The 18,555-nt window shown below is 37.8% G+C and overlaps 1 protein-coding gene across 3 annotated transcripts in view; it reads right to left on the bottom strand.

Moving 5' to 3' along the window:
- Positions 1-18,555, bottom strand: part of DPP10 (dipeptidyl peptidase like 10) — a 1,279,923-nt gene that overhangs the window by 276,233 nt on the left and 985,135 nt on the right. For all 3 annotated transcript variants that reach the window (XM_036421268.2, XM_036421267.2, XM_045575259.1), the window contains exon 5: positions 12,535-12,609. In XM_036421268.2, the coding sequence (XP_036277161.1) occupies positions 12,535-12,609 (75 nt within the window). The remainder of the gene's footprint in view (positions 1-12,534; positions 12,610-18,555) is intronic.

Here is an 18,555-nt window from a genome sequence, read left to right as displayed (position 1 = left end):
CTACTTTAAAGAGTGGTAGCTTCATGACTGCAATTACACTCTCTACCACTTCCTTCCTCAGAAATGCTGAGGTCCTTGCCATTTGGCTAATTACACCACACTCTACCTTTGAACTGCTTAATTACCTACACACAAGGTTTAACTGTTTTTCTTTTTTAAACAGGCAACATAATAACGATTAAAAGTTAATTAGAGCAAATTCCAATTAGAAAGCATACCTCATTTCTTGGAATAATCAGAAAACTCTCCTTCTGGCTTTCCTATTAGGTGTGCATATTCTGATTATTGGTTTGTTTCTAATTGACGTTTTCAGTAAGAATTATTATTGTTATTATTTTATTGAAAAGTTAGCCTGTATTTGATCCTGTTCAAAATATGTATGACTAAATATAGCAACTCTTGTTTGAAATCTCTAGCGAAAGGAGTCAGGGACTGTATATTCTGCAAGATATCAAATTTGACACATTAGTTGGAGAGTCACACATTTCTTTCTTCCCGTGTTTATGGTATGATGTATTTCAGAGAGAAAACTGTTATCTTTCTTGGATGAAAGAAAGGCTTTGAAATATAACTACCCCAATACAGTTTGCCCACGCAAAATTTTTTGCACAATGCCTCTAACAAATAGATATCCATTCACCTCTTGGACATTTCTAAAGGAAGTAGCTGCTGCCTCCCACACTGGCCTCTGAATTATTGAACAAGCAATTGTTAGAGAAGTCTTCTTCATGCTGAATGAAAATCCATCTTCCTGATGCCATTTAATATAATTAGCCTTAATTTTAAATTAAGAAACACATCTAATTTCTATTTGCAATACTAACATAACCATGACTCACCCCATATTTGTCCAAATTTCTCATCCCACAACTACATATCGAATTGATCCATTGTCCTTTCTAAGTTTTTGAAAATGATTGTTGTCTTCTATACAGGTCTTCAGTTGGGTACAGGCCCCTAGGTGTTCTCTGGTTGGGACTTAGAGTGCTGGGATATGAGCCTCCATGTCCTAAGCAGCACCAGCACAGGAAGCTAAGATTAGGCTACAGATGTAGGCTTAACTTGTTTTGTATGCATATTAATGAAAAATAAAAACAGGTGAAATCAAAGGCTAACATATTTTACTTAACTGCATGTACATAAACATTATGTCAACATGTATTTATAATTCATGATTAATATTTTGCTTTTTTACTAGGCTTTCAAAATCTGGAGTGTGTATATTTACACATACTGCAAAACTCAATTTATACTACCCATATTTCAACTGTTCAGTAGCCAGATGTGGCCAATGGCTACCATATTGGACAGCACAGTTCTAGAAAGTTTAATTTTATAAATTGGCCTAAAAACATATCAGTATTTGAAAAATTCCTGTCAGTCTAATTTTATACTGAGTTTATGGTCAATAAAATACCCCAGCTGGCATGTCAGTTATTATCCCTCATCCTGCATTTTAAGAACCACATTTTTTATAAAACATATGGGTTGACTTGGACTAGCATTCCCATCTCTAGATCACCTGTAATTTTGATTCTGCAGACTAATTCAACTCTTCAGTCTAGCTTACTCATTCAAAACTATTACAGGGATTCATTGATTTATTTATTTAAAACAGCTTTATGCATATTGAACAGGAAAGGACCATGAAAATAATACAGACTTTCCCTGACTGGTTTGGCTCGGTGGATAGAGCATCAGCCTGCAGACTGAAAGGTCCCAGGCTTGATTCACGTCAAGGGCATGTACCTTGCTTGTGGGCACATCCCTAGTGGGATGTGTGCAGGAGGAAGTTGATCAATGTTTCTCTCTCATCAATGTTTCTAACTCTCTGCCCCTCTCCCTTCCTCTCTGTAAAAAATCAATAAAATATATGAAAATAATACAGACTGACTTGTGACATACTAAAAGAGGCTCTCACACACAGCATTAACAGATCACTGGGTAGTTACCCAGCTTTAAAACCACCTAACTTCATCAGCATTCACATGTAATCTCCACCTAATACCTCCATGTTTTCACAATGTACTGTGCAAAGCCTTCATGCAATTCAATTCCTTCACCACAGGATCTGTGGCAGCCAATGATGCTCACCTCCTGGTTTTCCTGGCCTCGTGTGCTCCCCCGCCACCTACAATCACAGCTACCCCAGCGTGATAAGAATATAGTGGCAGGGAAGATTTGTGAATCCAAAGACAAGGTCAAAAAAAGCATTGCAGCCTCCACCTGCTGCCTTGTATCACCCACTTTAGGAGAATCCAGCCATGGGAAAGGTCCACCTGGAGAAGACCTGAGGCCATCAGTCAACAGCCAGGATTAACTTGCCATCAAGGTCATGAGCCACCTCTGAGGCAGATAGTCTAGCTTGCCTCAGGGAGACATCTGAGAGCAAAGGTGTAAGGACACAGGTAGGACCAGGATAGCCCAGCCCTTCCAGAACTCCTGACAGAGTCCATGCATATAAGTAGTTATTGTTTATGCTACTAAATTATGATGTAATTACACACAATACGAGGTTATCAGAACAAGACCTCAATGCTCAATATGAAACTATTTTTCTAATAAAGTGCTTTTCCAAATATACTAATGATTCTGTCTATAAATGGAAAATATATACACATTTCTGTGACACGAACAAGACTTGAATGAAATAAATCAATATATTGATAATGGTTTTCCTCTAAAAGATAAATACAAGCATTTTAATTATCTTCATTCTTCCATATTTTCAGATTCTCTATAGTAAACACATTATTTTCAAAATCAAAATAAAATAAATGCCATGTGGATAAAATAGTGAAAAACAGGTAAATATGTGAATAGCTACTACAAGAAGGGACAGTTATAAATATTGTCTTCCAAAACTTAAGTTTTCTTCCTTGCCTTCTTTTTCCTCCCATCCTAGGATTCTTCTGCTTTAACAAAGAAAACAATTCTCAAATGGATATTAATATATTTTTCATGCATTATTACCCCTCTTCAGTAAGAAGGAGGTTAACTAGGAAGGCAGTTTAGCAGCAGCTACAACAGAACACAGAAAGTGCATTTTGTGGGCCCTGGAAGGCAGGAGGATCTGAGAGTCAACTTCAAGTTCCATATATTTGAATACAGTCCCTTTCCTATGCTGCCATTTCTCTGAGTTTATTATTAATAGGATTATTTGAAATATCAGTGTGCCCAAGTGTATGAATCTTAATAGCTTAAACAATCCCATGACCAGAACCTCTATGCCCACAGACTTCTTAAATATGTGTCTGTAATTGTAAAGCACTGAAGTATTAAGACCCAGAAATTAATTAGATAATTCACTAGAGAAGAGTTACTACTTCAGGCAGCAGTGTATGCAGGATTTATTTTACAGTGATTTCTTCTTAGTTAAAATAGATATTTATCATACAGAGGATCTGGTCTAGCAAGCTCCAGACCAGTAGGAACATAATTGAAATGAACGCTCCATTCGATGCTTCTGTGTACAGACCATCAAACCTCAGAGGAAAGGCAGGGGAGGGTGGATGGCCAGTAAAAGATGAACCAAAGGACTTGTATCCGTGCATACGAGCATGACCAATGGACACAGAAAATAAGAGGTGGTCCATGAGTTGGGGATGGGAACGGGCTGGGAGAGCTTGATTGGGGGAAAAGGAGACATGTGTAAAACTTGCAACAACAAAGAATTAAAAAAAAATCAAACCTTCGAGGGAAGGTGGGGGCAGGTGGTGGTGGGAAGAGCTCAGCCAAAGGACTTGTATCCATGCATATGAACATGATCAATGGACACCGATAATAGGGAGGCGGGGGCATGTGTTAGGGCGTGGGAGTGGGCAGGGAGAGGTCAATGAGGAGAAAAAGGAGACATGTGTAAAACTTTCAACAATAAGAATAAAAGTTAATAAATGACACATCTAGCTCCAGAGAATATGTGCTTTTGCAGAGCATCAGCTCTGGAGGACGGGCACCCACAGGCCACTCCAGCACACGTACAATGGATTCAGTCCTTCTGTTAGGATTTCAAAAAGTGATGCAGTTATACTCTTCTTTTCAGAAAGAGCCTATTCTCCTGGAGATTTAAGCCCCATTATACATAAAGGACACTTCTAATTATGCCAAAACAACAGTTACTTCAGTTAAAGTGTCTGATCCCATACATAAGACATAATAAGGCAGTTTACAATGTAAAATAAATAGTTAATTAAACTATTCATTAGTCTATTGAATATGCATTGTTAAACCAAATAATAAAAAAATATAAATGAGCATTATTTTAAAGAGTTTTTAAAAACATTTTTGTATTCTTTTCTAAAAAAGAAATGTATATATAAAAAGCATTTGCCTTTTTAAGGCTGGCTTAAAAAATACAATTACTAAATAATTCCAATGGGCTAATATCGATAATTTCAAACGTATTGGGATAATACATAAAGCAAACTGGATTTAAATAATAAATACTATTTATGATTTAACATGACTCAAGAATAACAGAAAATAATATTTTTTTCTGATATGGAAAATGTCAAATACTAGATTACAATTCTCAACCACAAATATTCTGATCATCAAGATATATAATATCTAGATTTCTTCATATGTGAAACATATTTTAATCCTCTAAAATATTTTAAATTTATAGCAATGTGTTGCAATGTGTTCTACAATAATTTAGTGTGCTATTTTTGAGAAACAACTTCTAAGAAGCAGATATAAAAATAAAATGTATAAGTCAGGTATGCATGCTACCTGAGTGTTGCAAATAATAATATGCCACATAAAGTTCTACTTATTTTGTAATTAATAAATTAGGATACAGTTGATATTATATGAAATGAATAGAAAAATAATTATACCAGAGTACAGAATAATTCTGTGAAGACATGTAAAAGCTTTTTCAATATGTCAGTAAAATCCAAAGACGTGAGGTATTAACTAGAAAGATGGGCTGTGTCCCACCTCTTTCCTTTGAGGGGCCATTATGGTAGAGAGCATCTCTAAGTCTCCTACTTGTGCAGCAAATGAGGTCCCTGGCAAAGGAGCATGGCTTTTGAGAGGTTTAAGTGACAAACACACTTTCCACATCAAAAGCATGATTTGAGTACCTAACAGAGATTTGCTCCCTCCTCTACAGCCCTTATTAAAACACTTGCCAAAGGAGAAACGGGGCAATGGATAGGAAAGGAAGAATTAGATCAATAATCTGAAGCCAAAATCTATTATTCATATAAATATACACATTTTATAGTCCACTCAGCAGCAGAATGAATAAACTATAATATAGGTAGCAGATTACCCTAAAATAGAGAAAAGAATATGGGACTATCCAATTATTGACTTTATAAGAACAGATACTCTGCTTGCTCTTAGCCAAAAGTCTGAGAAATGATATCCAACTATTGAATGATGAGGATATATTCCCAAACATAAGCTGAATATAAGAGAACACAAAAAATAATACACACTGTGTGAATTTATCTATTGTCTATCTATCTATCTATCTATCTATCTATCTATCCATCATCTATCATCTCTCCAGTACATAAACAGACAAAACTAACCAAGCTGTTAGAAGCTGAAACAGTGGTATCCCTTGTGCTGGGTAGTGACTGGCAAGGAGCACAGTAATGTTTTGCTTCTTGTCCTGGCTGATGATTACAGGGATGTGTTCAGTTTGTAAATATTCATTGGACTAGCCTCATAATCTGTGCCTGTGCAACATTTCAACCATAAAATTAAGTATGAATAGCTTAAATATAAACTCACGTATTTTGCTCCAAATCCTATGCACTCCCCACTATGCCACATGTGCTTATAACATGCCAGATTAAGCATCAATCTGGAAGGACAAATGAGGCCAGCCCAGTGTCCAAGTCCAGAAAGGAACAGTTGGACATTAAATCCAGGATCAATTTTAAAATACTAAAGAAAATATTATTAGATCATCTGTTGTAAATGTTAATTTTTCCCCCAAATCATTGTTATGTACATGGGTAACTTCTAGCTAATTACATATTTTCTCAGATGCAATACTTTGGATTTGAAGAAATACGACCCGCTAAACAGATGTGATTCTCAAACATAAGCATTCAGCAGCATTTCCTGGAGTCCTTAGTTAAACACAGAATGTGGGCCTCACCCCAGACTTGCTGGTTCAGTGGCTCTGAGCCGAATTTGCATTGCCAGCAGCTGCCAGGTGACCCTGGTGCTGTCTTCTGGGAACATACATTGAGAACTGCTATTCAAGAAAAGGAAAAAAAAATCAATCTGGAGTCATATTAGGTAAGTTTGGGAATCACCTTTGTATTTCTACTAGAAATGAAAATACTGGTAATATCAACTATTCTGGAGAGAAATTGCAAGAAATAAGGAATACAAGTAAACACTTTGACACAAAATAGGTGCAGTATAAAAAGACTGGTATGCATGTTTATTTTATCTCTGGGCCTTCCCTTGTTTGGAGTGTGGAAAACTTTCTTCAGCAGGTGGAACTGACCAGTTCACTTTAATTCAGAGGCCTTCAAACCTCGCTGCACATTGCAATCTCCTGGGGAGTTTTTAAATGCCCATATTTGGGCTGTATCCCAGACCAGTTAAATCAGGATGTCTCCAGGGTGGAACCTAAGCATTAACAATTTTTAAGTTCTCCAGGTGATTCTCATGTGCAGCTAAGATTGACAATCAGTGCTTTATTTCCACAAACTTTGCCCATTTACTATGTTCCATTTGCTATAAAACAAAAACAAAAACTGTCTGGGCATTAAAATAAATGAAGTCAAGTTGTTGACTTTAAGGGTCTTATTGTTTAGTCAAGGAAATGTATTCATAGATGGACATGTTAAATATAATAACAAGGACATTAAGATGAAAATATAAACCAGATGCTAAGAAAGCATAGAAAATGGCCACTTACTTTTACTGGGAATTTTAAGAAAAATCTGCTAGAGGTTCTGGTTTATCAATTCATATATTAAAGTTCTATTGTTATTGTTGCTTTAGTAACACTGTGCTAGGAACTGTGTCAGACAATTGTAGTTGTGATAAATTTTATGAAGAGGATGGAGAGGACCATGAAACTTAGGATAGCAGATTTCACTGAGTGAGAGAAGTCTGGAATGGCTCTGACGTTTGAAGAAAAGAATGATTAAGTTGACATGTGAAGAGTAAGAGCAAGTTATCTCTATGAAGGTGAGACAAGGGGGTAAGGTTTGCTTCAGTAGTAAAAACCCCGTGATAGGAGGGGACATGGTGTTTCCAGGGACTGTAGGAATTCCCAAGATGCTGAAATCAGCTGGGGAGTCATGGGAGGTGCGGCTGGGAAGACCTGCCTTGTAGGTTGTGTTATGACTTTTGGTCTCTATCCCAGAAAGCATTGCGGAGATTTAAACAGAGAATGACAATGGTTTCTTTTCATAAAGATCAATTTAGCCCGAGTGTGGAACTGATCAAAAGGCATGAGAGTGACTGAAGGAAAACCACTAGAGGGCTGAGACATTCTCTCAAACAAGAAATAATATAAGCACATTACACCTTCATGCCGAGAATATTTTTTTTAATTAGAAATATATTTGATATTTAACACTGTATAAATTTAAGGTGTACCACCTGTTAATTTGATGTGTGTATATATTGTAATGTGATTGCCATTGTAAAGATAATTAGCACCTCTACCATGTTACATAATTATCCTTTCCTTTAAGTAGTTGGGATAATTAGGTTCTAGTTTATCAAGTTTGATGATTATAATACAATACTCTTGTCTAAGTTTATTGTGCTCTGTGTCATATCTCTAAGGCTTATTTATTACTTGTTCTAAATTTGAACCCTTAAAAGCATCTGTCCTGTTTCCCCACCTGCCATACCCTGCTAACCCCCATTTGATTCTCTATTTTTAAGAGTTTGGCTTTTAAAATCCACATATACGTGATATTATGTCTTTCTCTCCAGGATCTGTCATTCATCCTTCCTCCATCTTTTAGTCAAGAGAGCAGATGTGAGGATTCAAGCAGGAAAACTCCTGCTGAGCTATATCAACTAGTGTACATACTGATGGTCACAAGTCAGAGAGAGAAGGGAAAAAAAAGAAACAACACAAAAACACTGAGAGAATCTTCTTCTCTTGGCCAAATAATATAGTGTTTATTATCAATATATACATATTTCTCTTAAATATTTGTTATATCCTTAAAAAAAAAAAGAGTTGGATAACCTCAACAATCTGGATATAAGTAGAACTTTTTTTTTCTATTTATTTGACCTTTATTCATGCAAATTTAACATCTAAATAAACACAGGGAAATGTTACAGATTATCTGATTTCCTGCTCCTTTCTCCAGTATTTCAGGGGCATGCACCTAAAGGTTTCTTCTTGCTTTGCTTCAGATTCTGTTTCTGTGTCAACAGAGTCACCAACTGAGATGCTACAAGGGTCAGACAAGTACTGCAACCATGAGGAGACTGGCATAAAAGAGCTGAACAAACACAGAGATCCCCACCCGTCACTAAGACCAGTCAGCAGAGGCAGCCAGAGTTAAGCACAATCACCACCAGTAGACTCTCTGCAAGTTGGAATCCAGCCTTTATTTGAGCTTTTCTAGTTCAGCTCATTTGCCTTGTAATGAAGATAGAGACAAATCATCTTACAAAGCCAATTTGCTAGGGTGCAGCTAGTATTTCCTACTTGAAAGACCTTGGATACATTTCTAAATCTGTCTGATCCTGCATTTTCCAGCTTTTCAGAGAGATTAACTTTTCTCTTTTCTGAAATCAGGATAATAGCATGGACCTAAAACAATGGATAGTATCTATGGTAGCTCCTGCTCCCCCACTTTTATATATAAAGGGGGATAAAAGGAATTAAACACACAAAAATACTTTTAGAGTGTGGGTGGTTGGATTTTGTGTTTGGGTGGTTGGATTTTGTGTGATTGTTTCTTTCCACTTTTGTTAATGGGCATTATACACATGTGTGCATGGACACACACACACACACACACACACACACACACGCACGTGGTAAGCATGACATTTAATTAATTACTCTAAAACTGTCAATAATCCCAATTGCTGCCTTAGTATAAAGTGTATAAAATAGAATGAGATTTCAAGTTCTTCTCTAATTTGGGCTTAAAAAATTTATTAAGCTTAAAGTGTCAATCTGTGGACAAGTCTGAATTGGCTTCTATCCCTCAAAGACAAGACTGCTCCCATGAAGTCCCATGTTGTCTGCACCTCTGCAATGTTTTTCTTTCTTCCTCATTTGATCTTCAAAGTTTAGCATATACTTCCTGCTCCAGCATGATTACCTTGTTGTATGTGATAGATACAATTGGTCATATTACTTCCACCAGAGTCTATATTTCCTAATTGAGCTGATTCCGATGCACACACACAAACTTATACAATGTCTATTCCAGTTGCATCCACCAAACAATTGATGAATAAATAGAATAGGAAATAAATGAAGTGAAATAAGATTGTGAAATTTAGTTTGATCATTTTTTCTTAATAAAGTAATCCAGGACTCATCATTTTTCCTGAAATTTAAAAAACAACAAAAAACAAAACAAAAAAAAGAGAGAGAGAGCCAATATAAACATTTTCTTAATACATTAATTTACATTTTTAGCATTAATTATATTCTCAAATAATCTTGACATATTTTGCTCAAGTACTCAAAGTTGACCTAGTTTTATACATTACATTCCAGAGCAGCACTACTATTATACATTCCAAACAGCAATGTATGACTGATCCAGTTTCCCTGAATACTGACCATCATTTGGTATAATCATTTTTATTTCATTTTAGCCATTCTGATATGAGAGTAGTGGCAACCCTTCTTGTTTTAATTTGCATTTATTTAAAGGCTAATGATGTTAACTGCATTTTTATGTTCTTATTTACCATTTGTATGTCCTCTTCAAAGAAATGTCTCATGTCCTTGCCCATTTTCTATCTTATAGAATAAAGAGGTAATATGCAAATTAACCATCATTCCAACACACAAGATGCCTGCCCCATGTGGTCAAATATGGCTGCCTCCATGTAAACACTAGATGGCCATCACAAGATGGCCAACAGGGGAGGGTAGTTGTAGGCAATCAGGCCACAGGGGAGGGCAGTTTGGGGGCAACCAGGCCTGCAGGGGAGGGCAGTTAGGAGTGACAGGCCAGCAAGGGAGGACAGTAAGGGGTGACCGGGTGGGCAGGGGAGGGCAATTGGAAAGGACCAACACACAAGATGGCTGCCTCCATGTGGTCAAAGATGGCCACCATAATATGGCCAGCAGGGGAGGGCTGTTGGGGGCAATCAGACCATCAGAAGAGGGCAGTTGGGAGGGACTAGGCCTGCAAGAGAGAGCAGTTGGGGACAAGGCCGTCAGAGGAAGGCATTTAGGGGTGATCAGGCTAAAAAGGGAGTGCAGTTAGAGGTGGCCAAGCCAGCAGGTGAGGGCAGTTAGAAGCAATAGGATTGCAGGGGAGAGCAGGTAGGGGCAACCAAGCTGGCAAGTGAGGGCAGTTAGAGGAATTCAGGCCAGCAGAGAAGCAGCAGTTAGGGCCTCCATATAAATTAGAGGTCTGGTGCATGAAATTCGTGCAGTGTGTGTGTGTGTGTGTGTGTGTGTGTGTGTGTCCCACAATCCAACCTGCACCATCTCCAATCTGGGACATCCCTCTCACAATCCAGGACTGCTGGCTCCCAACCGCTCTCCTGCTTGGTGTCTAATTGCCTCTAACTGCTTCTGTCTGGCAGCCTGATCATTCCCTAACCACTCCCCTGCCAGCATTTATCAGAAATCAGTTAGGCCCATTTGTATGGACTATTTCTGGGTTCATTATTCCATTTTATTGATTTATTAGAGGCCCAATGCCTGAAATTTGTGCATGGGAGGGGATGTCCCTTACCCCGGCCTGCAGCCCAGGGATCGGGCCTAAACTGGCAGTTGGACATACTTTTTGCAAACCAGGACTACTGGTTCCTAACTGCTCACCTGCCTGCCTAATTGCTCCTAATCACTCTGCCTGCCAGCCTGATGTCCTCAACCGCTCCCCTTGCCAGCCTGGTTGCTCCTAATTGCCCTCCCCTGCTGGCCTGATCCCCCTAACTGCTCTCTCCTGCCAGCCTATTTGTCCCTAACTGCTCTCCCCTTTTGGCCTGGTTGCCCCTAACTGCCCTCCCCTGCCAGCCTGATCCCCCAACTGCTCTCTCCTGTCAGCCTGTTTGTCTCTAACTGCTCTCCCCTGCCAGCCTGAATCCCCTAACTGCCTCTGTATCAGCCCTGTCACCATGGATTTATCCAGAAGGACGACCAGAAAGATATCTGGAAGATAACCTGTCTAATGAGCATATTACCATTTTATTAGTATAGCGTCAATTCCTCTGCCAATTCCACTTAACCTTAAGTTCTATAGCTACTGAGACCTGATTAAAAAACACACATAAACAATTTATTATCAGTTTAATATAACACTTACTTTCAATTAAAATAATATATATTTTTTTAAGTTTGGGGTATTGTATAGTTTTGTTTACAAAAATCAAGTATTTTTTTCTACTGTTACACATGATTTTCAAAAATGCAACTAAATAGAGATAACAAAAGCAAAAAAAAAAAAAAGGCCAGGATGAATTATAGAAAAAAAATTTCTTTGATTGCAATCTCCTTTACTCTTTTTTATGTTTTTATTTTAAATAAAAACATAAACTCATTAACCATACAGTACATGCCTAATTCAAACAACTAAAACCATCAAACAGAAGGTCCACTGAACTGTGACATTTTATGTGCTAAAAAGCTTTCAATGCATTATATGAGGCTCTCTGCCTTAAGTCTATAAATTTTTATTGTCTGTCCTAAAGCACATAAAACTTTCTTGAATGATTTCCAGTCATTTATTTTCCACAGAATCTAATCTGCTGAACTGGCTTTTCAACATTTACTTTGCTTTTTAACAGTGAGAATTACATCGTAAGTACTAAATACTCAACCATAGTACTGCTCTAATTGTGCTGTGGAGCTGACATTAAATCATAAAACCCCAATTGCATTTAGAATATTTTATTTTTCTTCAGAATTAATTTCTTGGCTTGCACCACTTTCAGAACTTTCTACAACCATAAGGCTTATGCTTAAATACCACCAAAGAACACTTTCACCATAACTTAAATAAATGTTCTCACCAGTCCCTTCCCATCATCCACACTGCCATCCAGGGCACAGCCATTAAGATAATTCCCTAGTTTATACACACATGAAACACTCAAGTATAGAGTACAGCTACCCTGAAAAGGTAAAAATCTCCCATTTGTCAGACCAGCTAACCTGAAACACTCCCCTCTGAAAGAGATAGACTTGGAGGACCACTCCACCAGGTACTTGCTAGGACATTGACTAAGAACTTCTTTTGTGCAATATTGATAATCAGTGACCCCTGCAGCTATAGATAAACCAAGATTTCTCTAGATGAGTAGATAATCCAGGAAAACTATAAATGACACTTGAATGCATTGCAAGAAAAAGTACAACAAAGGAGATCATGTCTTTACCTGTTTGACATCATATGCCAGAAGAACATATTTCAAATCTGGTGAAACAGAATGTCTTGATGCTTTGAAGGTTCCCTATAAACAAAACAAAACAATTACCTATATACATAAAAGCCTAACCGACCGAATAACCAAATGACCAGTCGCTATGATGTGTACTGACCACCAGGGGGCAGATGCACAACACAAGATCTGACCCCTGAAGGTCAGTGCACTCCCACAGCCAACCTCCTACAGCCAGCCAACTTCCCATGGTCCCTGCCTTGGGCTGACAGGCTCCCCCAATCTGCCCCGATGTAGGGGGCTGGCTGGCCAACCTGGTGCAGTCCCTCCCCTTGGCCAGCCAACTTCCCATGGTCTCTCACCCAGGCCAGCAGGCCCCCCTGATTGGCTCTGATTGGGGAGGGGGCTGGCCAGCCAAATCCTCCAGACCCTCCACCCGGCCATAGACCCAACCTGTGCACAAATTTGTGCACCGGGCCTCTAGTCTTTAATAACAGGTTAGCATGCATTTAGATATACACATATTTTTAAAAAAAATCATTTCTGTTAAACCCATAAACTGTTAAACAGGCATTCTAATTCCTGTAGTAGACATGCACATGCATATATGTATGTGTGATTATTCAGAACAATACAAATACTTAGAGAGTAAACATTTAGTAAACATTTCATTAATAAAATAATTGCTACCATATTTTTTTCTACATGTTATCACTATAAAACTATATTTTCATTATAAGAAATAAAAAGCAAAAACTCAATGAAATTCTTAAGTAAGCAAAATGCTTTTATATTAATATTTGCATATTCATCAAAATGAAAAGACATAGTTACATTATGTAGTATCATGATTTTTGGACTGTACTTTTCTTACATGTATATTTATATTGAAAGAAGATACATATTAAAGAGAATATCTTTAAAGAAAACTTCTAGAGAGAAACAGATTAAAACACAAAAATACATTTTATATATTGTATATATATCTGCATGGAAAATGACCCAGTACTTCATTGATTTTGAGCCTATAATTTTATCTTTGAATACACTTGATGTCAGAAAAAAGTTGAAAATAAAATGAAGGCAAAATACATTGAAAGTGGAGAAATAATTTTATTTTAAGTAGAGATTGTATTTAACTTCCTATCAAAAGAGAAGGCAAGCAAACCTGGCTGGCATTGCTCAGTGGTTAGTGTCAGCTTATGTGCCAAAGGGTCATGGGTTCAATTCCCGGTCAAGGGCACCATACCTTGGTTACACATTCAATCCCCAAACCTTTTGGGGCACATGCAGAAGGCAAAGCAACCAATCGATTGTCTCTCTCAACTCTCTCCTCCTCCTCCTCCTCCTCCTCTTCCTCCTCCTCCTCCTCCTCTTTCTTCTTCTTCTCCTCTTTTCTCTCCCTTCCCCCTTCTATTTTCTCTAATAAATCAATGGGAAAAATATTCTCAGGTAAGGAATAAAAAAAAAAAATAAAGAGAAAGAAGCAAATTGAGTTGATGCATCAAAAATCTACAAAATACAAAGAATATAAAATAAATATGAATTTTAGGCAACCCATTTTGAATACAGATATACATCTTAATAATTTTGTACACCTTATATCAAGGCACTTTTCACAAGACTGTGCTCCATGATGAACAGAAAAGGGTGAAGTCAAGATTTTCTCATTTAGAAATCCCCAAAACACAATGAACAAGGTAAGAAACTGACTAATGAGTATTTGTGAAAGTTTGCATAAAGTAATAAAAATATATATAATATTTGGCTTTTTATTTCAGGTTCTGGGTACAGAGTTCCTAAAGTCCTTGGAATTTCCTGAGCAATAGGAGTGTCTTTTGTTAATAACTAATCCTCATTGAACATCCCAGGTTTATGCTGAAACATAAACTAATTTGAGGTTCTGCTGTTAGATGAGTAGCTAGAGGTATCTGGATGTGGGCAGCCACCACGGGATCCAAATTCCTCATTAGTTCAGGGTGAATGGAAGGTCAGGAGATGTTCAGTCACTTGGCCAATGATTTAATCAGGCATGCCTAGGTAATGAGACCTGGATAAAAACTCCGATAGATAAGATTTAAAGAGGCTTCCTTGTTACTAAACATAGCAATGGACTAGGGGCATGGCACACCCAGCTCCACAGAGACAGACAGAGATTTGGGCCTTCCGAATCCACCTTATTTCCCTCTTCATCTAGCTCATCATTTGTAACACAGTAATCATAAGTACAACTGAACATTGAACAGCACTGGTTTGAACTATGCCAGTATACTAGTAATTGTATGCAGATCCCTCTCTCTCCCCCCAGTAAATATAGTTCATCCTTTACACCTCTGGGTTCAACATCTGCAGATCTAACCAATCAGGATGGAAAACAGTATTTTTGCAATCAAAACTATAATTTCTGACCTGTGGATTCCTGGGGATCAAAATAACTGTTTTCTATCCCCACTTGGTTTAATGCACTAATGTAAAGGACCTACTATAGAGTCAAAAGTTATACAAGAAGGTTCCAATGAGTAGGGATTGGCATCCCTAACCGCCCATTGTTCAAAGATCAACTATATACAACTTTCGGTGAGTTCGTCTAGAGAATTATCAAATCTGAAGGGGGAACAGATGAATTTGCGTCCGGGTTCAGCAGAAAGGCAGGGAGCCTGGGATCTGGAGACCTGCAGTTGTTACCTGAAGTGGGGGCAGTCAGAAGCCCTGACTCTGTGTGATCGTCACTGTAGGTCAACCAGGTGGGATCAGAGCATTGTGGTTGAAATAACACAGTTTAATCTCTGAGCAAGGTTAACAAGAGAGTAGAGTGGTCTGGGAGAAAAATAATATTATACGGCAATGCTAAAATTTCAATTTTTGTATATATACAGGGTGGGCCAAAAATAGGTTTATATTTTTGTATTATCTTCATTATATTATTTTCCACATGAACAACTTTAAACATATATTTGTCCCTCCATGTGCTACACCTTGTACAATCCATGTATGAGAAGATATTTAGAAGGCCAGAATAGTCATAAAATAATTCAGATATTTTTTCTCAAAAAAAGCACAAAAAAAACACAAACATTTCAAGAGCAATGACAATAACAAAAGCAACAATGGAGCTACCATGGGATCTATCATTTATCATAGGCTATCAATTGCTTAGATTTTTGCAGTTTTCAATAATCCTCAATCCTTCTCACGACAACACCATGTGGTAGGTTTCACCATTCTTAGAGTTTCATTAACTTATTTTTGAAAATTGATTTTTCGAGAGAGAGAAAGAGGGTGGAGAAAGAGAGAGAGAAGCATTGATTTGTTTTTCCACTTATTTATGCATTCACTGGCTGACTCCTATAGATGCCCTGACTGGTGATGGAACCCACCACCTTGGCAAATTGGGATGCTCTAACTGAGCTACTTGACCAGGACCTCTCTCATTAACTTGATGTACATTGAAACTTGGTAGACATTAGTCTGTGGGGAATATAGGGTGACATTGAAAACTCAAGGTCATCTCACTCAACATTATTTTATCAGGAGGTGAATTGTTACACAGTAAGGGGAGTCTAATTGTTATTTAAAAATCAGGTAAGCCCTGGCTGGTGTGTCTTTGTTGGTTGTATAAAGAAAGGTCACAGGTTCAATTCCAGGTTAGGGCACATCCCCAGGTTGTGGTTCAATCCCTGGACCCAATGGTGATGAGTAGGGAGACACAACAATATATCTCTCTTCCCTCTCTAAAAATCAATGAATATGTCTATGGGTGAGAATTACAAACAAACAAATAAGTAAATACATAAATACATAGGGTTAAGAGGGCAATGCCTCATCTGTGCTATGGAGATTAGAAAACACTAACGCCACAGTTAAACTTGTCTGAAGTTCACAAAAGAACACACATCACAAAATTATACAAGAGTACTTCCTTTCATTAATTCTGTCTCTCTCCTCCCTCTAAAGAACTTCCCTGTCTGAAATCTGAATTATTTCAAAAGAAGCAGTAGTTCCCACCCACTCCCCTGTGATGTTCCTCACACTCAGTAACTTCACACGTTCACAGGTGCTTCTGTGCCTCCAGGGACAACACTTTAGTATCTTTTATAGATCTCACAATTATCTAGTCTGGCACTTTATTAATTATCACTCTCCTGCCTCCAGCTCATGTAGGGCTCCTGTACTGGGAAACTTTCCAAATATCTTTCCAGGGGCCAAGCTGCTGAACCATCTCTGAATTTAGAGAGTGGTACCCAGGTCACTGGTGCTGCAAAGAGACTTGCTGATGATAACGCGTATAAGAAACACATCCTTGCAGCTTAGTCAAGGAACATTGGAGTTCTCAGGCAAATCCCTCCTAGCGTAAGTCATTAATGTTATCATCTGCTGCGGCTGGGAAATTAATTCCTCCTAGCAGCCACAGGAGACCTCGGGGTCTACACTGACCCAAATTATAGACATCAATATAGTTTGGTTGAGTGTCAATTTTATATGGCTTCCAATTAAGGTTTCGGTAAAATTCATTGTTGCCAATAATGCTGTTATCTGACCTACATATTTAATCACTTCATCGCTATTGAAGAAATGAATGCAAAAATATTATCCACATATCATTATTAGCAATACTTAGCAATGATGCCCACCAGTGTATTTTTTGACACTGAAAGTGGTATAAAGGACATTAAAATGCATGAAATTGGCCATCTAAGAATGTTCAATTAAAGTCAAGCAAGGTGACAATAAACAGAGAAAATTAAACACGCAGGTGGTTAACTAAAGCAATTAAACAAGGAAGACAAGACATTTGATCAAGTTGAGAAGCAAATGCATGCTTTCAAGAAGCTTAGGGAGATTTTGTAATACCTCTTTTGCATATATCATTTTATTCTGGCAAAACTCATTTATTGAACATTCACAATATGACAAGCCTCATTGTAGGCACTGAAAGTGGTGTTACAAAGTTGCAAAGTTGAGAACCAAACTCAACTAAAGTCTTCTCTATTCCATATTGGGCAAGATAAGGCAAGTCCTATGTTTCTCTGTAGTCCACAGTAGAGCAAGGGCCTACAACTCAAATGCCTTAATGGACTGGGCATGGAGTGAAAGAATTCAGATGTCTGAATAAATTTGAGATAAATGTAATCCTAAAGCTGCCTAAAAGAGGCAGGAGTCCCTCAGCTTCAAATAATTGTTATCTTACAGGAATAGAGTATATAGAATTTTTAGTTTTCCAAGTTTTTTAAGATAACTTAGAAATCAGGTTTTAATTTAGAATCTCATGATTTTTAAATTATAGCCCAATACTTTTCAATATACATATAGGGGGCAGATTTTGCCTAGTGGCTGGCTGCCAGTTGCTAATTTCTGGTAAAGCAATAACAGCCATAAGAATGAGAGAAGGGACTGGTGAGAGCTTCTCAATAGTTAAGCATGAATTCATGAACCAAGCAAGATTGATTCCCTGTTACAGCATATGCCTGGGTTGCTGGCTTGATCCCCAGCAGGGAGCATGCAGGAGGCAGCTGATCAATGATTCTCTCTGATCACTGATATTTCTTTCTTCCTCTCCCTTCTTCTCTCTGAAATCAATAAAAATATTTTAAAACAATTTAGGAATGAGGGGGGGGAAAGTAGATGATATGGGATTTAAAGAACAGAACAATATCATTTTTATATATTTGGTGGTAATGTACATAAAACATTTCATGATGGAGTTTTTCTTCAGTTGAATAAAATTATAGACACACTATGAGAATAACTTCCACAAAATTCATAAGTAGCTTAAGAAGATTCCTGGAGAGCTCTGCCTAGGTTCTTCATTGGTTGGAGCATCATCCAGTGTACCAAAAAGGTATCAGGTTCAATCTCCAGTTGGGGTGTATACAGGAGGCAACTGATTGATGTTACTCACATCTCTCTTCCATTTTCTCTCTCTCTCTCTCTCTCTCTCTCTCTCTCTCTCTCTCTCTCTCTCTCTCTCTCTCTCTCTCTCTCTCTCTCTTTTTCTCATCAATAAAGACATATCCTCAG

The sequence above is a fragment of the Pipistrellus kuhlii genome, unplaced genomic scaffold (assembly GCF_014108245.1).
Source record: "Pipistrellus kuhlii isolate mPipKuh1 unplaced genomic scaffold, mPipKuh1.p scaffold_m20_p_7, whole genome shotgun sequence".
Taxonomy (NCBI): Eukaryota; Metazoa; Chordata; class Mammalia; order Chiroptera; family Vespertilionidae; genus Pipistrellus; species Pipistrellus kuhlii.
The sequence above is the reverse complement of the archived record's forward strand: the minus strand, read 5'-3'. Positions and strand labels throughout refer to the sequence as shown.